The sequence below is a fragment of the Sparassis crispa genome, assembly GCF_003851025.1.
Source record: "Sparassis crispa DNA, contig_000000F, whole genome shotgun sequence".
NCBI classification, from domain to species: domain Eukaryota; kingdom Fungi; phylum Basidiomycota; class Agaricomycetes; order Polyporales; family Sparassidaceae; genus Sparassis; species Sparassis crispa.
In genome coordinates, this window is record NW_020939747.1 from 1,356,060 (window position 1) to 1,370,633 (window position 14,574).

The 14,574-nt window shown below is 50.8% G+C and overlaps 4 protein-coding genes across 4 annotated transcripts; 1 reads left to right on the forward strand and 3 right to left on the reverse strand.

Annotated features, from left to right (window-relative positions):
• Positions 1-614: 614 nt before the first annotated feature.
• SCP_0104580 (hypothetical protein) lies at positions 615-2,144 on the reverse strand (the record flags this gene model as incomplete). The annotated part of the gene is made up of 7 exons (XM_027752690.1): positions 615-799; positions 854-1,042; positions 1,098-1,263; positions 1,321-1,387; positions 1,442-1,542; positions 1,601-1,760; positions 1,822-2,144. The coding sequence occupies 7 exons, from the start codon at positions 2,142-2,144 to the stop codon at positions 615-617; spliced, it is 1,191 nt and encodes a 396-aa protein (XP_027608491.1).
• A 1,044-nt stretch (positions 2,145-3,188) lies between these two features.
• Positions 3,189-4,745, reverse strand: SCP_0104590 (hypothetical protein; the record flags this gene model as incomplete). Its single annotated transcript, XM_027752691.1, has 7 exons — positions 3,189-3,400; positions 3,459-3,647; positions 3,703-3,868; positions 3,929-3,995; positions 4,055-4,155; positions 4,219-4,378; positions 4,429-4,745. 7 exons carry the CDS (start codon positions 4,743-4,745, stop codon positions 3,189-3,191), a joined length of 1,212 nt encoding a protein of 403 aa, XP_027608492.1.
• Positions 4,746-8,068: 3,323 nt separating this feature from the next.
• Positions 8,069-11,685, forward strand: SCP_0104600 (Uncharacterized protein; the record flags this gene model as incomplete). The annotated part of the gene is made up of 9 exons (XM_027752692.1): positions 8,069-8,476; positions 8,537-9,167; positions 9,230-9,462; positions 9,519-9,596; positions 9,651-10,481; positions 10,536-11,135; positions 11,187-11,261; positions 11,312-11,593; positions 11,647-11,685. The coding sequence occupies 9 exons, from the start codon at positions 8,069-8,071 to the stop codon at positions 11,683-11,685; spliced, it is 3,177 nt and encodes a 1,058-aa protein (XP_027608493.1).
• A 227-nt stretch (positions 11,686-11,912) lies between these two features.
• Positions 11,913-14,066, reverse strand: SCP_0104610 (Manganese transporter SMF1; the record flags this gene model as incomplete). The annotated part of the gene is made up of 9 exons (XM_027752693.1): positions 11,913-12,344; positions 12,400-12,512; positions 12,571-12,680; positions 12,734-13,088; positions 13,141-13,261; positions 13,324-13,610; positions 13,662-13,698; positions 13,749-13,845; positions 13,912-14,066. 9 exons carry the CDS (start codon positions 14,064-14,066, stop codon positions 11,913-11,915), a joined length of 1,707 nt encoding a protein of 568 aa, XP_027608494.1.
• Positions 14,067-14,574: the final 508 nt, after the last annotated feature.

The window sequence follows — 14,574 nt, forward strand, 5'->3', positions numbered from 1 at the left end:
GGAGTGGCTGGGGAAATGACACGGGCGTGAGAGGCAGGGAGAATGCCCTCGCGCGGAAACAAGAGAGGAGACGGTTCGGAGGTGTAATGTCGACGAGCGGAGAGTTATCGCCGAGCTCGCAGTAAACAATACAAGTGCTTGTTGTCGCTCAGCCTCTAGCGCAAGGTCAATCCCGAAGTCATAGTCTAAAGTCCACCGGCGCGTGCCTCCGGCCAATCCACAAAACATGAACATTAATAATAATTCTAGGAGACTCTCATCAATTACACATTCCTAGTTCTCATACTACTGTAGCTACATGCCACCCAACATATGTCCGACCCACGACCCGACGCATTCTCCGGATCGGGCCCGAGTCTCATCTATCTCCTCCACGCGATCTCTCCAATGCAACCTCCGGTCGGGATCTGTTGCTTTCTGGCAAGGTCTTCACCTCGGCTAGTTGAAGTCAAGGGGACGCGACGGAGAAGAAGTTCAGGATTGACGAACCGGAAGTCCCCGAAGCTGGATGTCGCGTACTGTGCGAACCATAACAGCACTCACTGGGCAGAATGTATGGGCCAACCGTCTGGACAGGCCCAAGCTTGAAGCTTGAAGCTTGAAGATGCAAGCTGTTACATCCTGGGCATACTGTCGTCCATCCACACCACGACGAGTTTGTGCCTTGCCCTGTCCCGCTTCACTCTCACGTCCTGGCAGACGGTCTCGCTGTGCTTGGTGAAATCCTGCACCCACACGGCAAGAGCTGTTAACCGCTGGAAGACAGCCTCCTGCTTCTGCAGCATGACTTCCATCTCCTCTGCTCACATGTAAGTCTAGCCTGTCGATGAATCCAAGATGCACAGACACGTACTGATGATGCCCATCTGGAGTGGTTTCCCTCCATAGTTGAGTTTGTATATCTGGACGGCCTGCAGCAGTCCAACCTGCTTCAGCTCATGGCGCTCCTGGGGCTCGTTGCCAAGAAGATCTCTATGTGCGTCGAATACACGTAGAAACTCGTCGAAGCACTTTTGGGCTTTCTGCGCCCATACAGCAGCCGCTGCGGAGTGAAGTCAGCGCCAGACCGATTATCATGCTTGGAACTATGCACGGACCTTTGTAGGTCATCTCTTTACTCTGTTCGTCAGCCAACAAAGACTCCCATTTGCTTCTGCGAGCACCGCACACTGCGTCCAGGTCATTCATGGCATTTCTGTAGTGATGGTGGGTAGATTGTATAGCCAGCTCGACACGCTGCAATATATTAGTCATTCTCTGGCTCTGTTGAATAGACCATTAGGCTGTTGGTGAGGCATCGGAAAAGGAGGTGTAATTCACGTCGGTGTATGCCCCTTCTACCTCGGCAACGACCTTCTCCGCCCGACTGATCGCTGCTTCACTTGCCCTATAACCACATCAGTTGGTAACATCCTTTCCGAAACACAGGTGGTGCACATACAGGCTATACCGCCACGCAAGTAAATGTTTGCTGACCATCATGCTCTTCAATGTGTCATAATATCCGTCCAGCATCCCAGCAACAGTTTCAAAAGCACGAAGCTGTATGATGATTATACCTCTCACTGAGGACCAGTACCCGTACAACGTGTGTACTTACCTGATCAGACAGGGTAGCCAGCCGACGTTCAGCATCCTCCTTGCTGCACCTAGCCTCTGTAATACCCGTGGAAAGGAGTTCTGTGCCTCCAGTCGATTGATCTTTCTTTGCTTTTCCAACAATTTTGCGCATGATCGACGGTTTCCTCTGCAGGCCTGTGCTGAAAACGTACGATTGTACGTCAATAGGTAAGAATGCAACTTTAGTAGCGACGGGCTTACCTTTGAGTCTTCATCCCTTCCAGACGTGCCTTCGCACTGTCGGCTTCAGTCTTGCACTGTGCGACCGCACGTTTCATATCTGGGAGGGCACCACTGGCTTCATTTGCGGTCTTCCATCGTTGATATGCTGCGAAAACCGCCGCATCACTGGTACGAGAGGGTGGAGCATCCAGGTGCAACGGGATAGCGATGCGGGAAGAAGAGCTGATGGCAGTGTCTACGCTCACGCGAGTCGTGAACGAAGAGCCTGAAGAGATGGATGTGCCTTGCACACGATTAACAGATCCAGCCAAGGGCTTGAGAAGTGAGTTACACTCGGACATGTAAATCTGAGCCGTCGATTCTTCGCGAGTGTCATCACAGGGTTGGGTACAAGGAAGCACCGACGCTGAATACGCCGCAAGAAGTACCCCCACGTAGAGTGACTCGCAGTGCCAGAACAAGGGGCAATACATTCCCGCACTTACTCAGCCTGTGCCAGTATGCTGCTGCGGCGAGAATATTGCCAGATCTGCCACGTCGACGGGGTGCGAAAGTGGACGGACCATGGGAGGTGCTAGGGACGATATCTGTACGTCCTTGGTATTACCGTGACTTACCTCGGCAGACGAACGTGCGTACGTTTCCCGATAGCCGCCGGCTTGACCTCAACTCATGATCAGTGGGTCACCGGTGAAGGAACACGACGTGGAATATTGAGCTCTCTGTCCAGCTGGGCTCGCTAGCACGACACAGAAATCAGGCTGAAAGTGACGTTGTTCCGCGGCCTTCGGGGATAGAAAATAGTATAAGGCAGATTCGTCGCTGCGCAAAGAACAGCACCCACATCTTTCTCGAGGACTCATCGATGCCGGGACTCGGACGTGCAAGGTACAGGACCAGATTTGGGTACTGTGATCGAGCAGAATAACGGAGATCTGGAGATCTAAAGGTGATGCCCTAACCCTAACCCACTGAGCAACGTAATTCCGTCTAATGTCCTGAGTAGCATGTTCATTCTCGGAGAACCAGGATAACGCGAAAGGCCAGGTGGTGACGGAACTCTCGGAGAGCGCGGACAGAATTGCCACAAAAAAGACGCACAGCGACTGTGTAAAAAGGACGCCTTCACTTTTGGGTCGGGAGGGCTTGCTCTCCGAGCAAGAAATGCACTAGTACTGGCAGCCGAGTCGGACCTAAATACCGCTGCGGGTGTTCAGATTTATAAAAATCATATCATAGAAGCATACAGGTACTACACGAACGGTCTACATCTAGAGTGTGCCACAGTACAGACATACGTACATAACAACCTCACAGCAAATCGAAACACAATAATAGATCAGGATAAATATCGCACCGGGACCGAGAATACACCAAATAACACTTCACAGTGGGGAAATGGGCGAGGAAGGTGAAGAATAGTCCGAGATGTCGTTCATCCACAACGCAACAAGTTTTCGCCTTGCTGCGTCACGCTTATGTCGCATCTCTCGGTGTACACTTTCGCTGTGCTTCGTGAAGTTTTGCACTGCTACAGCGAAGTCAGTGAGCCGTTCGAACACGGCTTCCTGCTTTTGGAGCATTATCTGCATTTGTGCTAAGTGGATGCGGGATAAATTCGCGCACTGACCAAGAAAATGTGAAACAATACGTACTTGTGATGCCGAACTGCAGTGCTTTCCCGCCGTAATTTAGGTTGTACAGCTGAACAGCTTGCAGTAGACCTGTCTGCACCAGCTCGTCACAGCCTTGTGCCTCGTCCCCGAGGAAGTCCTTGAATGGCTCTAACGTACGCAGACACTCGTTGAAGCATATCTGGGCTTTCTGCGCCCACTGCGCCGCCTCTGTAAAATAAATTTAATATTTGACTGGGCGATCACGGCGACCACGCCATCCTACCTTTGTAAGTCATCTCCTTGCTCTGCTCATCGGCCATAATTGCTGCAATTTTACTCCTATGAGAGCCACAGACACCCTCCAAGAGAAACATGGCGTGACTATAGTGGTGGTGAGAGGACTGTACGGCGTTCTGCGCGAACAGCATTGCGTCTGTCGTCTTCTGGCTCTAATGCAAGACAGATGTCTGTTAGCGACACGAGGCTGTCAACACGTAAAGAAGACCGACATCGATGTACGTCGCTTCGATCTTCGCAGCGGAGTGTTCGGCTCGACTGATGGCTTCTTCATTACCTCTGGACATGACCACGGTGAATCACTTTACGAAGGAGGACAAGAAAGGATAGACACGGACTCGATATACCGCCACGAGGGTAAGGGACCGTCGGCCAAGCTGTTCTTCAGGATATCGAAACACTCGTCCAGCTTTTCAGCAACAACTTTAGTGGCCTGGAGCTGTACGATGATCACGGCCTTTGTTCAGATGTTACACGCCATTCTACATGGGGCTGCGCTCGCCTGAGCCGTCAATTCTGCTAGACGTCGTTCGGGCTCCTGCACACCGCTCCTCGCATCTGCCAAATCTGCGGATGACGTTGTGTCGACGACTTGCGACACGTTCTGCTTGGACTTTCCGAGGATCCCGCTCATGATCGACTTCTTCCTCTTTAGCGGTTTGCTACGAAGCGTCAATACGTCTCTCGGGGACCGTGAAACGGATATATTCACCGATGTGTCTCAAGCTCCGTTAGACGGTCTTTGGCATCTTTCAGCTGAGCCTGACACTCCTCGACGGAATGGTCCAGCTCTTCAACAGAGCGGCTGGCTTCAGCAGCGGCCTTCCACTGCTGATAGGCAGCATCCAGCGAGACATCGACGTTTACCGAGCTCGAGGCCCTTGCAGATGTGTACCCAGAATCCGCGGGAGATTTCAGCGGCTCGCCGTTTGCTAGTGCGATGTCGATGTGGAATGAGCTCGGTGCGCTGTGCGAAGAACGCGACGAAACCTTCGAGCTGCGCGACGAAACCTTGGAGTTTCTCGACATAGTCCAATACCAGCACCAGACGGGGTATCAACGAATTACCAGTAATTGAAAAAGATGCGCGGCTACCGTGTAGAGAACGGCAGAAGAAAACATTCGTTGAGAGATTAGAGAGACGGCAGAAAGTGCATTTGTAGGCGGACGGAGCCACTGAGTGTGCGGCGACCGTGCATCCCGAGTCCAGGGAACTTGGAAGGGACTGGTTCTGACAACATTCCGACGATAGGTGTGAGAAATAGAGAGAGGGGACCACCGCGGAGCAAGTGCCTCGCACGTTCGTCGATGCTAGCGTCTGGTTCGCCAGTGAAGACACCGATACGATCAGCGCCAGCGCCGCCTTACCATCGCGTCGGTCACTCCGCCTTCATCGACATCGCTCAAGTACGCAGGAGGCGTCAAACAGCGGTGCAGTCAGTCTCGAGAATAGCGAGGAAATTCTGCGTAAAGTATTCGACCGTACTCACTATTGCCGCATACGAATCTCAGATTCCGAACCAGCTCGCATCGTCGATGAGAAGTATATAACACGGCAATCGAATCTTTCGGGACCGATACAACGACAGAGAACAACCAATTTATTTAACGACTATTGACAACGGTTCCTGGCTGAGGAATTATGTGGAATTGAGAGAGATGGAAATCGGGTGGCTTGGCCGGCGCAAACATGTTCGCAGTATGGCCGCGGGACCGCTGTTGAACATCGTGCTTGGACAAGCATGTCTAAGTGACAGAGCTAATTAAGGGTGGTCTGTTCATCAATCATAGTGGTCATCGTCGGTATACGAGACAGCATACGTTCCCGAAGAACGAACAGCAATATTGAGATATTTCAAATATCCACACGCAGAGCAAGAAGGTTAGTGAGAAGGTCATCATCAGTGAGACGTATCGCTGAGCGCAGTCTCCCACCGCATAATTGACGGACTTCCACGCCACCCACCTTCGCAGAATCGTTACTGGGAACGAAGCTTACATGCAGAACGCCCGTGGTCGACGAACATGGCCTGCAGGCTCTGAGCTAGATCAAATGCTAAATCCGCACCAGACATTGGTCGGTCCTAGGTGCATTGCATGCAATCATTAATCAGCATGTAAGTTCGAGTAAAGACCACGGTGGTGAATATCGCCCAGCAACTTGCTGCCGGATCTCCGCATTAATTATCCTCAAGTGGACGGTTAGGACGGCACGAGCGCAGGAAGTTTTACGAGGAACACACCATTGTTCCCTAAGGGTCTCCTGTCGTATCTATCAGAGAATCTCCAATCCGCAGGGCGCCGTCGTGCAACTCGTCCGGCCGTCATGAATCATATCTTGCCGGGATGTTTCTCCGTGAGGCTGACCGTGATCTGAGGGGTATACGACCGTTCGTCTACACAGGAATCACTGGGCTTCACGGGATCACTCACATGTCCAGGGTTGCCTTCAATCCCGCGCCAGAAAGCGTCCACCTTGTGAATTCACTAGCTGGTTCATCCCACGTCTGGCTAGATGCGCACACGGTTGGACAACTCTGGTTAATCCATTGGGTATCCAATCATATACGATTGTGATATCAAGCACATCAAACGTCTGTACCTCCACCGTGCCAAACAGGCGGCGGAAGAGAGTTGAGTGCTTGCAGGATCTCCTCGGTCGAAGTACTGACCTGGCTGTCAATGGTTCAGGATAACTGTACATAACGGTATATTTCCAAGAGGGACTTACAAGGTCAATTGTAATGACTGGTGTGTGTTACTCAGGCTCATTGTCAAGCGGCTATGATTGAATATTGAGGTGCAGCGCAGACGTTTAGAGAGGACCCCCGCGAATCCACTGAGAGCTCCGATGCACCCATCCCCGAAAAATGGGCCGCCGGAGGCAATTAATGTTCGATCTTCGACCCCCGAAACTGGCCAAAAAGTCATCGAAAGTTGGGTGCGACCCCCCCGAAATGTGACCCTCCAACCTGAGGTTAGGTCCAGAACCCCCGGAAACTGAGGTTGGCCGGTGGATCTCTCACACTGGAGGCAAAAGTGGATGTTCTGCCTTGGAACAGTGTCTGAACATCCAAGGAACAGATTACGTTTTTGGACATGTCACATGTTCTGAACATGATAAGGAACATCTAATATGTCTTGCACAATGTTCCATTGGAGAGCATGCTGGAGACATGCTGCATGTACCATTCTGGAACATATAATATGTCTCACACAATGTCTCATTGGAGAATGTCCTGCAGACTTGCTGCATGTTTCATTCTGGAACATTTATCATTTTGCTACTATATTCTGGGCTTGTCTCTTGGTGCAATATGCTCTGTATAATAAGGATTTCCCATGGCCAAACACATTACATTTCTGGCCACCGTTAATCTTCAGAACATTGTGAGAAGATGTTAAGTGCTCCTACTCCAAACATACAAGATGTCCTGAGCACCAAGAACATCTGCAGTACATGTATGATACATACTAAAATTATACTAAAATTATACATGTACTGCAAATGTTCTTAGTGCCCAGGACATCTTGTATGTTTGGAGTAGGAGCACTTAACATCTTCTCACAATGTTCTGAAGATTAACGGTGGCCAGAAATGTAATGTGTTTGGCCATGGGAAATCCTTATTATACAGAGCATATTGCACCAAGAGACAAGCCCAGAATATAGTAGCAAAATGATAAATGTTCCAGAATAAAACATGCAGCAAGTCTGCAGGACATTCTCCAATGAGACATTGTGTGAGACATATTATATGTTCCAGAATGGTACATGCAACATGTCTCCAGCATGCTCTCCAATGGAACATTGTGCAAGACATATTAGATGTTCCTTATCATGTTCAGAACATGTGACATGTCCAAAAACGTAATCTGTTCCTTGGATGTTCAGACACTGTTCCAAGGCAGAACATCCACTTTTGCCCCCAGTGTCAGGTTTCGGAGGATCGGCCTCAAATTTAGACATATGTGGTTTAGGAAAAAGTTTTAGTAATTTGGTTGACAAAAGCTTGGGTTTCGCGCAGGAAGCGAAAAATTTGTTCCGCCGGCCGTAATTCTAGGCGGCCGAATGTTCGATCCCACATATCCCCGAAAATGGCCCTCCCGCCAGGTTGTGTGCAAACCCCCGAAAATGGGTAGTTGGCCACCCCCGAGAAATGTCGTCGCCGGGATCGGAGCTCTTAGTTGATTCGCGGGGGCCCAGCAATATTGGGCATCACGTGATCGAGACATCCGAAAAGTTTCCGCATACTGTTATTACTGTAGTTCTTTCTTAGAGTGCCGCACTCGCTCAGTACACTATTTCTTACAGTTCCCACCCCTTGGACGCACACCGGGATCGCCAGAACTATGGCTCGTTCCCAGAAACAAGGTAAAATGAACAAGCTGCGCACGTCATCCCGCAAAGCCATGAACGCGTCCGGGTATGCGAAACGGCAACAATCGCTGAAATCCAAGACTCCATCAGGAGGTCGGAGGGATATTTCAGACGTTTATGATTATCAGCCTGAAAAAGTCCGGCGCTCAAAAGTGGGACTCCAGGTGGGGAGGGACGAATGGGCTGGGTTTACGGGCGGAGATGGGACCGAAGACGAGGAGGAGACCGGTGGTCCGAGTGGTGGCAGGAGACCGAGGTTGGTCGGGGAGAATGACAATGATAGCGGAATTGGATCAGAAGACGACGAAGAGATCGACAGTGATGAGGCGTTCGAGGAGAGCGATGAGGAGCGATTCGCCGGGTTTGATTTCTCCCACAAGGTATGTCGTTTCCACACACATACACATATTACTCAATCTACCGTGTTTTGACATGTATAGAACAAGGGAAAGTCGAAGTCAAAACCCAAGAAAAAGCAACCTGCCGAACGCGCTGTACGGTTTGCAGAAGTTGATCTAAACGAGGACACCGATCAGGACGAAGAGGAGGAAGGTTTGGAGGACGGCGACGGCAGTGTGTCCGAGGATGGCGAGGAAGAAGAGGAGGGCTATCCGGACGAGTTCATTGATGTCTTGGACATACTGGACGGCAGAGGGGAGCCGGAGAGCGGGAACAACATGGGCGAGAAGGAGAAGGAGGGCGCTGAATCAAGGAAAAACAAGAAAACCGAGAAACCGATATTGAATGTGCAGGGAGTTGATGAAGGGAACGATGACGAGGATGAAGAAATGGATGCTGGAGATGGTGAAGGGGAATCGCAATTCCAGGCATCAGAGGAAGAGGACGACGATCACCGTATATCGGCCTCGGAGGGGGAAGACGAGGACCTTTCTGCGCTTCAGAATCTCGAGGATTTTGTCTCAAGTCTGGATGTGGGTCAGAAACGCAAGGCCCCGGACGATGCAGAGGGCACTGAAGGGCGCGGAGACGATACGATTCGGGCGAGGAAGAGGAGAATTCTGAAGGAAAGAACCGAGGCCGGTGAAGAGAACGAGTTCGCTGCCCACTTAGGTGTGTTGCTGTCCTCATTCTGTTCTCGATGCCGTATTTACGTTCCATTTATTGTCGCGCAGGCGGCGAGAAGTTAAAACTCGACGACCTGCTCGCCCCGCTCATTGCTCAATCCTCTAACCTTCTGTCCCTGAGGAAGTCGGCAAAGATCTTGACATCACAGTCAGGATCGAACAAGACGTTGTCTGCACCTCTTCCACAACGAACAGCGGAACGGTTGGACCGTGAAGCCGCATATGAGCAGACGAAGGAGGAGGTCGATAAGTGGAAGGCAACCATGCAACGCATCAGAGATGTACTGTGACATCGGTTCTGCTTTCATTCTCATTGTTTATTTTATCTTGATGTTAGGCCGAACATCTCAGCTTTCCACTACAAGCGCACCCCGCGGGGAAAACATCGAACCTGGAATTGGCAGCCAAGTTCAAGGTATTTTACACCGCCTTGCGAATCATTTGCATGATTTCTGATGGGTTGGTTTAGCCTACGACAGAACTCGAGAGTGCTGTCGATAAGCTACTGAAGTCTGCAAAGATGCGCGAGGAAGACATTGCACAGACTGAGGCCCTAAAAATGAACCATCTGTCGGTTGAGGAGGTCGCCGCGCGACGCGCAGAGCTCGCGAAGATGCGGGATTTAATGTTTCGTGCGGAGGCGAAGGCGAAGCGTGTCGCAAAGATTAAGAGCAAGACTTACCGACGCATTAAGAAGAAAGAACGTATACGTCTAGCTGCCAAGTTAGGCGAGCTGAATCAAGAGGATCCAGAAAGCGATGAGACGAGGTTCAAGCGTGAGTTGGACAGGGCAAGGGAGAGGGCGACTTTGAGGCACAAGAACACCGGGAAGTGGGCCAAGGCGATGAAGACTCGAGGGGAGTTGGATGAAGACCAGAGAAGAGAGATTTCGGAGATGCTGGATCGTGGAGAGAAGTTGCGAAGAAAGATTCGTGGGGAACGTGACAGTGGAGATGAGAGCACTGAAGGCGGCGAGAGCGAGGACGAGGACGAGGAGGCGACCATACAGCGGATCAAGGCGAGCGCGTTCGAGGAACTCAACAGACTGGATGCACAAGAGGATGCAGATGTCAAGAGCGGGAAAAAAGGCAAGAGTTTATTCGACATGAAGTTCATGAAGGACGCTACAGCCAGGAATCAGAAAAGAGTGGATGAAGATGTGGACGACTTCATCAGAGAAATGGGTGGCGCGGTACTCGACGAGGACGCCGAAGGTGCCGAATTGGTTGATCAGGAGCAATCTCATGGGGCAACCGTCGAGCGTGTAGGAGGCCGTGTCACGTACCGTCCAGGTGTAGGTGTGAGTTTGTCTACTCGAAATGTTCATTGATTTGTGACTGATATGACGGTGTAGTCTATCTCATTACGCCCTGTTGGTTCCATTCCATCCGATACTTCGAGTGTCACATTGAAGTCCTCTGACTTCCTGGACCCGCACTCCGACTCACCACCATTAGATTCTCCTGTAGCTCGACACTCCTACCCCCCTTCGGCTATCGCTGAAATCAACCCATGGTTGGTACCACAAACGAATGTCAGTGGGCCAATGCAGAAAAAGCATGAGGTGGCAGTGAGTAAAAACAGTGCAGCTGCTGAAAAATCTAGGAACAAGCTCCGCAAGAGCGCGAAAAAGCAGGAAGAAGAGAAGGAGCTCGCTAAGGATGATGCCACCGTGGAAATCTCCATGACGGAAGTCATCACTCTGGCCAGCAGTAGCAAGGCTTTAGGGTCGTCATCTCCTGAGAGTCATTCGAACACTATTTCTGCCGCCAAGCCGTCCACGATATCTGGCGCTGAGGACGAGGACTCTGAAGTGAATAGCGAGCTGGAGGAACAGGAGAGAAACCTAGATCGTAAGGGTAAGGGTAAGGGTAAGGTCAAAGCGAACCGCATCCAGGCTTTCGCCCAGCGCGATCTCGTAGCCCTTGCTTTCGCTGGTGATCGCGTTGTCCAGGTATATATTAATTTGAGGTCAGCTCGTTCTTGTATGCTTATTGTTCTGTAGGATTTCGCGGAGCAAAAACGGCGCGAGATTCAGGAAGATGCGCCACACGAGGTGGACACTACACTTCCTGGATGGGTAAGTATAATATTAACAGACGATCAACCTCCAGTTAACTGCTGTTTTAGGGGTCATGGGGTGGGGTAGGCACAAAGAAAGCACCCCCCAAACCACATCTCATCAAGAAGGTACCAGGGGTAGACCCGTCTTCTCGTGCAGACCACAACAAAGCGCACGTTATTATCTCCCAGAAGCGCGATAAGAAGGCGGCCAAGTACTTGGTTAAAGACCTGCCATACCCGTATACCAGCAAGGCGCAGTTTGAGCGCAGCGTCGAGACGCCACTGGGTACCGAGTGGAATACGAGGGTAGCATTTCAACGCGCGACGTTGCCTAGAGTGGTCAAGAAGGTATGTAGTCCGTTCACAAACGCCCTAGTGTAACTCAATTGTGTGTTTCACAGCCTGGCATGATCATTTCACCTCTGGAGAAGTTGCTCTGAGTCCTCGTTTACATACTATCAGTGCACTTTCACTGGCAGGTAGAAAATACATTGTCAGTCAGCTTCACGGCGGACATATCGACCCTGGGAAGCGCAGTGACACTATTCTAATATATAGCAACATATGTAGTGTGAGTCCATGACTATGATACAAGCACTAAATCTATGCTGTCGTTGTTGATGAAGTACAGTGATTGCTCCGTTGTTTTGGTCGTGTCCGTAGTTATTTAACCATCTTCCCCCATGGCCAATGTCACGATCGTGTATGCGTTCGCGATCACGATGAGGAGCCAAATACTATATCCAAGGCAGATTGTGAACTTCCCGTTCGAAAAGTCCACCATTTCTTCCTCCGCAGCTTCCTTGTCTTCTTCTACTTCTACGCAGGCCTCTTTAAGCTGGACCTCATCGGGGGCATCATCACTTGATAACGCAGGTATCTCCACAGATGATTTGTCAGGTCGCGGTTTCTTGACGCTCATGATCGACTTCGACGAAGTCAACCAGATGAGGGGAAACGCAACAAAGGGTAGCACGATCGACAACACAACCTGGGAAACTATCAGTAGTGTGCTGATTCCTGCACGACCCAACGCGCTCGCGACGACCATGGAGGGAATCAGACCAAGGCATCGGGTCACCAAACGTCTGGCGACGGGCTAGGAGGGAGGAATTAGACCAGGAGAGTGAAACTACCTGGATCCATATACTCACAGACATCCTCCATCGGATGAATCCTTCAGAGACAGTTTGACCCGCTAGAGTCGCAACAATGGATGAACTTTGACCTGAAGCTAAAAGTGCAAGGGCAAACAAAATTGCAACAGCTGCACAATCAAGCAGACTCAGCCATACCATGCAGACGTCGAACGACAGTGCACCTACCTTTACCCAGTCGGTCCCGCAGCAAATCATACGTATCAAAGAGAGTCGCCGGCGAGTTTGAATTCACCGATCCCGGAGAGTAGAAAACTGCACTCGCAAGGACGAGGATCCTGGACGATGTTCAGCTCATCCCATAAGACACGCTCCACAAAGCAGCACTCACAATGTATTAATCACAACAGCTAGGCCAAGCAAGCTGATGACCATATCCACAATTCCATGGTACAAATGTGCCCGCACAAACGCGAGCGCATGATTCTCCCGTTCCTCATGCGATTTTGGAGTAGTAGCGTCGTCCTGCATGGGAGCAACGACGAAATGTTCGCGAAGGGACTTCACGAATGCCCACAATTGCGGTCGCCAAAGTCGCAAGGAAGTCATCGACAGTTCACACTTGCGTGTTTCGGCTAAGATGAGAGTATCATTTCCCTTCGATTTGAGTAGCCTATCCTGAGTAGCCAAGGCCGAACCAAGATACAGACTGTGCGGCATCACGGTCGCACCGAGGATACTGACAGCTGATGAGATCTTAGTAGAGCTTCACCATCGGTTTTGGACAACGGCACTGACAAGTATAAAGACCTCCAGGTGTGATCAAGACATGCGAAGGTATAAAACCATCAAAAGCGTGGCCCCAATGCACTCCAGCTTTAGAGATGATTACCGCCATGCAAATCAGAACGGTGAAGACCTGCATTACATGACTCGAACATAAGTGGGACACACTAGTATAAATTCAATGAGACGACCTACCAGGACTGCGATCAGAAGCTCGAATACCCTAACAGGTTGGCCTCGAAGAGGATCCCTAAAAGCCAGTAGTGCAAGCACGTCGGCTGCAGTTACCAGTACGCCGGCCCATTCAGGAAGCTTCGGGAAGAGCAGACACAGCGCAATGGCAGAACCTAACAGCTCAGCAAGATCGGTACTTATGATCGCCGCCTCTGAAAGCAAATACAACGGATAAAGGACGAGCCATCGCCATAAACGAGTATGCTTAGGACGATCATGCAATAGCAACCGACAGTGTGAAGCAAGATCTTCCATCGAGCGTCAACCACGGGGCACAGTATCTGAGCGATAGAACTGACCTAGCCCAGTAACACAACCCAATCTTGAAGCAAGAATCTTAACAGGTGTCATTAAAAAAGTGGCCGCGCTAGGGTGCGCGAACATACCTGCATGTAGATTGCAAATAAGCCGGACAACAGCACGACAAAAAGCAACTTGTATCCATATTCTGAACCGGCCTGGAGATCGGCACCCCAGTTACCCCTGTCATTGCATTGCAGTTCAGGCGAGTCATCCGACGGGCACGTCGAACCATCAACAAAGGCTCACGGGTCGAAATACGCTACTGAGCATATCATTCCTACGCCAGTATGCTTCCTGGCATGGCGAAGGACGATTCCAGCAGCAGAGTAACATCGGAAGAGGATCCGATGGATGACACCGGCCTTCGCGCTCTTCGTCTTGCTGCTCGTCGAGCGAGCCATGCGCCGGAGTGAGAGTGAGAGTGGTGGTTGCTAACGAAAGGGCTCCCATAGCACCGACCCCAGCTTTCTATACTCCCATATTGAACCAGAGGAACGGGAGAGACAGCACCGTGGCTGCCACTGCTTTGGGTCAGTTCTCATGATACAGCCGGCCTATTCCGACGCATCGCTCCACCATCACCAGTAGTACTGCTACCGACGCGCTCCTCGTCCTTGAGCAATCGCATCTGTAGTTGTAGCAAGAACTCAGTCCAGCCAATGTCTCAGAGGGGTCATTTAACAAACTTGAACAACTTTAGTCTCTCAGCGAGTTGCAGGGCACACGACAAAATCCCAATGAACTATTCGCCACATGGAATTCATGCAGTGGGTATACAGGACGTAATACGATGGAGGAGGAATTGTACGCGAGAAGTGTAGCTGTGCAGGCGGGAAAAACGTTCCAAAGAGAAGCCAAAACCGTGTGAGATCTACTGCCGCGCCCCGTCGCCAAGTAGAGACACATCGA